At 38.2% G+C, this 6,212-nt stretch overlaps 1 protein-coding gene across 1 annotated transcript in view; it reads right to left on the reverse strand.

The window, feature by feature from the left end:
- olfml2a (olfactomedin-like 2A) overlaps positions 1–6,212 on the reverse strand; it is a 20,340-nt gene that overhangs the window by 3,670 nt on the left and 10,458 nt on the right. Inside the window, exons 2-6 of the mRNA XM_016232429.1 lie at positions 4,808–5,071; positions 2,877–2,984; positions 2,606–2,785; positions 2,254–2,521; positions 400–645 (exon numbers count right to left, since the gene is read on the reverse strand). Of these exons, the coding sequence (XP_016087915.1) occupies positions 400–645; positions 2,254–2,521; positions 2,606–2,785; positions 2,877–2,984; positions 4,808–5,071 (1,066 nt within the window). The remainder of the gene's footprint in view (positions 1–399; positions 646–2,253; positions 2,522–2,605; positions 2,786–2,876; positions 2,985–4,807; positions 5,072–6,212) is intronic.

Below are 6,212 nucleotides of genomic sequence, written 5' to 3' on the forward strand. Positions count from 1 at the left end.
AAATCTGGAATCTGAGGGTGCAAAAAATCTAAATATTGAGAAAATCGCCTTTAAAGTTGTCCAAATGAAGTTCTTAGCAGTGCATATTACTAATCAAAAATTAAGTTTTAATATATTTACAGTAGGAAATTTACAAAATATCTTCATGGAACATGATCTTTACTTAATATCCAATGAATCTATCATTTTGACCCATACAATGTATTTTTGGCTATTACTACAAATATACTCGTGTGACTTAAGACTGGTTTTGTGGTCCAGGGTCACATATTATGTAAACGAAACCTTTTATTTTGGATGCGATTAATCATGATTAATCATTTGGTAGCATTAATATATGTATATATATATATATATATATATATATATATATATATATAATAAATGAATAAATCGTACCCGCTTTGTGCAAGTGTGTCCTTCCTCCACTGCCAGTTGGTTTCTCTGGCGCTGGTGTGGACAGGGTTGAATTCATGATGAGCACTTCTCTGGTGGTTGCTAGTGTGGTGCTTGTTGTTGTCACAGAAACAAGCGTAGTGGTTGTTATTGGCGGTACAGTCAACGTTATTTCAGACTCTTCCAAAACTAGCTCGGAGCCTCTTTTGTCCTCAGTTAGGTGGCCAGTGTGGGTTTTGGCAGAGTTTTCTGAAAAGAGCATAAGGAGAAAGCCAGGGAGGGTTTGAAAGGCAGATTACAACTCTTGGCCTGAAGTTTCACCCCGAGCATTTTAGATTCCTCACATCAAAAGAATTATTAATGAGATGTTGCACTCGAAGAAACTTCCTGCATTGTAACCCAGTCTCTGCCTGCAACGCTTGGATTCGACATTCCTACACTGAGCCCATTTCATCTCATGCCATATACAACAGATCTCCGTAAGACAATGTCAGCGGAGAGACCCTAATCTGAGCCTCCTCTTCCTGCACTGTGGGAGCGTCTGGAACATTAAACATGTGGACATGAGCACAGGACATAAGTACATCAGATATTCATACACACTCCATCACTGCTATCTGTCATTCAAGGACACAGGGCCAGTACTGTAATAGTTTTGGACACCTCAGCAAACTTATGATTATTTTCTCTTCCCTGCATGTCACTGCTTTATATTTGGTTCTAGAAAGCAATGGGAATGATTTCATCCCAGAGGAAAGTTCTTGCTGATACTGTTGATGAAATAAGAAATACAGAGCAGCATTTCACTAAAATAACTTAAGTTATTGCCTCTCAGGAGATGCATTTATTACCTGAGAGGAACTTGGATCCACTATACTGTAGATTTCAGGTCCAGATTCATGAGAAGGGAAGGGAACCACCTTTTCCTAACCATGGGCTACTCTGGTGTTCACAATTAAGGATTTTAATGAGAAATAAAATATTAGAGGAAAGGGATTGTGGAGGAATTTTATAGAGGATATGTAGGAGATCCAGTCTTGCTTACGAGAGGCTCGTGAAATATAAACTATAAAATGCTTCTCTTGACTTTCTGCTCTTGTACCTCCTGTAAGGTTTTATAGTCATAAGGCGCACTGGAAAATTTTAAAGCCTGGGCTCACAAAAAACTACAGGTGCAAACAACCTGTCCTCAAAAACTTAATATAAATAGCATGGACTATGGTACAAAAAAAAAAATACAAAATTTTAAACTATTTTTGGGAGAAAATGTGAGTGGTGATTTCCAAAAACTGCTGCTACAATAATACATGTTGCTAAACACTGGAATACACTACATTAATTTTTGCCCAGATTTTTGCACCGATTTACAGTCTAGACAAGTTGATGCTACTTGCTGAAAGTCAGAGCCAGTCTGCAGATAGGAGTTGACAGATTCCATAGAAAATCGTGTAGTTTATGATGGTCATAGGTTACGATTTTTTTTAATCTTAAGATCCATTCCAGTCATTGGATTTCAAACATGTTTGATATTATGATTTCAACGTGAGTTTGTTGTGATCGGAACAACTTTACAGTCTGGTAATGTGTGATTCTCAGTTGTGTAGTGTATGACGGTCAGTTTTTCCTCTGTGACTGTTTACTGTCAACTTCTCCAGAATGTCAGTTGGAACAAAAAACTGGACAAAAGTCATCTTAATGTGTTCTGAGTAGTTGCCTCAAGTCTCTATGATGTTCAAGAATATAGAAGTTTCACCCATTTTATCACCCACAGTAAACCCAATTGCTTTTGGTTCTACACTGAGGTGGTTTTCAGAAAGCATTAATTGAACAAAGATGTGATGTGCACGGTCTCCATACCTCTCTCTCCTCTCCCTGCTGAATGTGACTCAGAGTCGTCTGTCTTGGACGCTTTGTAGTATGTGATCCCCCTGATGACTCCCGCCTGGTGCACTAAGGGCTTGGTTTTGCTGGTGGGGTCTGGCTTCGCAGGCTTTGATGCTTTGGCAGGAGCCTCTTTCTTGGGCTTGACGGGTTTCTCTTTAGGCTGTTTGGGTGGAGGTTTGACAGCTGGGGGTTTCTTGTTGGGTGGTTTTATGACCTCCTTGGACTTTTTACTCTCTGTGCCCTGGAATAAAACAGTTTTAAATTGCAAGACTGATTTTGTGCATTTGTGTGTGTGTGCCATTGTGCTGGAGAAAGTGTGTTTTACCTGTGCTTTACTGTCAGAGGCGCCGTCCTTCTGTAACAGCTGAAGTCCCAGGCTGGAGATCTCTTTCTTGATGCTCACCATGATGTCAGAGTAGTTCTCGTAGCGCTTCAGCTGATTGGACAGATTTACTACGCTGTCCCTCACAAACTCATTCTCCCTGGTAAGGTTTGTCTTTATGGTCTATGAAGAGATCATCAGAATAGTGTCATACTTCTGTCAGCTGAAGCTTAATTGATGTTTCACATTCATATCTGATCAGTCAGATGGTTACCTCTTCTAGTGTGTTCATCTGAGTCACAACCTTGTTCATGTAGGCATGGACCTTCATCAGATCCATACTGTACAATGTTCCTTCCAGCAGATCCACCATGGAATGGAGCTGGACACAAACACAGAATAATAAAGAAAGATTCTTTGAGCCAATGTGATATTCAATATGAAAACACACTGCATTTATGCTTCATGTAATATTAATTGGGATGGCTATTGGATATTGCACCTTTAGCTTTGGATAAAACGATTGGAGTGTTTTCTTGCCATCAGAGTGTATAGGATGAACACTAGATATTCTTTGATACTCTATCTTTAACTGACATGTGTGTGTTTCGGGTTAAGCTCTGTGGCCAGCATCTGCTGCATGCTGCTGATTACCACAGAAAATAAGTTTGACCTTTTTCATTTCGGAAAAATAAACAAAAAAAATTGTGTTTTTTGTTAGTTTTTAGCTTTCGAGGGGCAAAATTATTTTCTGTTGTAATCGACATCATCTGTGGCATGCTTTCCATTAAGATAAAATCATTTTTATTCTCAGTAGAGAGGTTATCTTAAGTTTGCCAACTTTTGATAAACACTGTAGAAATTCAGGCCTGAACATCTTAAAAATGTCAAAGTAAGGCCTGAACATCCAAAAAAATGTCAAAGTACAGTCTAAACATCTTTAAAAATGCCAAAGGGGTCATATGTCATTGCTAAAAATAACATTATTTTGTGTATTTGGTGTAATGCAATGTGTTTATGTGGTTTAAGGTTCAAAAACACATTATTTTCCACATAGTGTACATTATTGTTTCTCCTCTATGCCCCGCCTTTCTGAAACGCGTCGATTTGTACAAGCTAGCTCATCGTTCTGAAAAGCGAGGTGTGCTCTGATTGGCCAGCTATCCAGTGCGTTGTGATTGGCTGAATACCTCAAGCGTGTGACGGAAATGTTACACCCCTTACCATATTGTGATGCCGTGTCCCGGCCGGAGCGACGAGACAAAACCAATAAAACCCATTATAAACGAGGCATTTGTTGCATCCAGTGGGGACATATTTACGGATTATAATGACTTATATTGTCTTTTTACGCATTGCGTTGTGTATCGCGAACGCATAAACATAAAACCATGTCTGCATTTGTGATCGGAGAAACGACAAACAACAAGCGCTACTCTACACTGCTCAAAACTCGCATTTGAATCGTCAGTGGCAAATCCTTTAAATATGAAAACGTACTTACAGGCTGTGAGTCAGAACAGCCGGCATTGAAGGTTCAGGAAATAGTTCTTCGTTAAATGCGTTGCACACATACGAATATGTAAAAAGGCCTGAACCTCTTATAAAATGTGTTACACCACAACAGCTTGAGGCTGTGTATAGTAGTAACATGTCAAAGTGAATGTTCCAAATCCACTTGTGCTGTTGTCGGAAGTAACTTTTTCTATAAAGTAGTTTTGTCAATAAAGTTAAACTTCATAAAATGGTGATGGCCAACCTCAAGAATTCAAACTAAATATGGGCTGCTTTATGTTAAATTTATTTAAATAATTTAGCAATTTTTGTAATGGTGTTACTAATGTGTGTCTAAATACAATTTAAAGAAATACTTTTTGGTCTACTACAATAACTACAACGAGTTGTACCCAGTCAACACGTGAGATCATGCGATGATCACAGTGACATCACACGATCCTCATACTGTGATCCTCACGGTGTGAGTAATAAGTGACATCATTGTGAGATCAAATTGTTGACTGGGTAGTTATACATTTTACAGATCTGTTGATGTGCCGCTATCCAAAATCCCTATTTCAGTGCTTGTATAAAAATTTCAGGACCTCGATTTATATTCCATCAGTGTCACTGGAGCATTCTTTTAAAGGAAAGCTTTCCTCTCAAAGCCCCAAGTTCCTGACCTGAGAAAAATTTTGATTTTTTTACCTTAAGTAGTTCAGGAGCTTGTTTCCTGAGTTTTTCCGTTCTCCATTCATTCTCACATGGGTTGAGTGAGGAGGGAGGAGCCGTGCAGGAACATTTACAGTCGGAGCCTGAGCTGACCGTCTCCACAGTGTAAAAATCATCCACTCGCAAGCTTCCGTCACGGAGCCTGGTGCAAGCCTCAATGCTCAACGGCCGCATCACACACTTACAGCGGCAGTCTGAACCCTCAGATATCATCCTGACTGGCTCCGGCTCACCGAAAATCTGACAGAGACAGAGAATGTGAGAAGGTCAAAAGAATATATATATATATATATATATATATATATATATATGAAAAAATATAAAACATGCTTTTGAAAAACTTTTGTGGCATATTAGTGATGATATGTACACTACCATTCAAAGGTTTGGGGTCGGTGAGTTTTTTAATGTTTTTGAAATAAGTTTCTTATGTTCACCAAGGCATTTATTTAATCAGAAACTAAAACAGTAAAAACAGTAGTATTGTCAAATATTCTTACAATTTAAAATAACTGTTTTCCTATTGTAACACTTTTAAAAATGCAATTTATTCCTGTGATGACAAAGTAGATTTTTTCCCCCCAGAATTTTCACATGAACCTTCAGAAATCAAGAACATTTCTTATTATTATCAATGTTAAAATGTGCTGCTTAATTCATTGTTTTTAGGATTCTTTGATGAATAGAAATATCAAAAGAACAACATTTATTTGATATAGAAATCTTTTGTAACTATGTAAGAGACTTTACTGTCACCTTTGATCAATTTAATTTTTCATTGTTTAAAACAATTTATTAAAAAATAAAAAAAGCAATCTTACTGACCCCACACTTTCAAATTTGAATTAATTCAAGTGCCAGTGGAATGACATGTGGTGCAATTGGGAACAAAACAAGAGTTTAACCCTTTCATGTCCCTCTTAAATCATCAGTTTAAAGCCTTTCTGCACTTTAGTATATGACCAAGCGAAGAGCTGCTAATTTACCTTGAAGAGCGTAAAAGACTTTGCCTGTCGGCTTGAGCCCTGATGCTCTGGAAGTGATCAGCCGTTACACTGTGGCCCATGAGGAACCCACTGCAGTGAAACTTTACCAGGCCCTATAACATTTGTCCATAATTTAAACTCCATACCTTCACACACACATACTTTTACTTGATGGATCTATGCCATTTTACATCCATTTCAAATCGTATCTCTATAGTTCCAAGTTACACAACACATACAAAAATCTATCTAGTATCTGCATTTTATGAATCAAGACCGGCTTTGGAGAAGACACAGAAAAAGACTATTTTCTCTCTCTCTCTCTCTCTCTCTCTCTCTCTCTCTCTCTCTCTCTCTCCCTCTCCCCCCCACCCCCTCTCCGTTTTCTCTCTCTT

Source organism: Sinocyclocheilus grahami, unplaced genomic scaffold (assembly GCF_001515645.1).
Source record: "Sinocyclocheilus grahami isolate Dianchi unplaced genomic scaffold, SAMN03320097.WGS_v1.1 scaffold410.1, whole genome shotgun sequence".
Taxonomy (NCBI): Eukaryota; Metazoa; Chordata; class Actinopteri; order Cypriniformes; family Cyprinidae; genus Sinocyclocheilus; species Sinocyclocheilus grahami.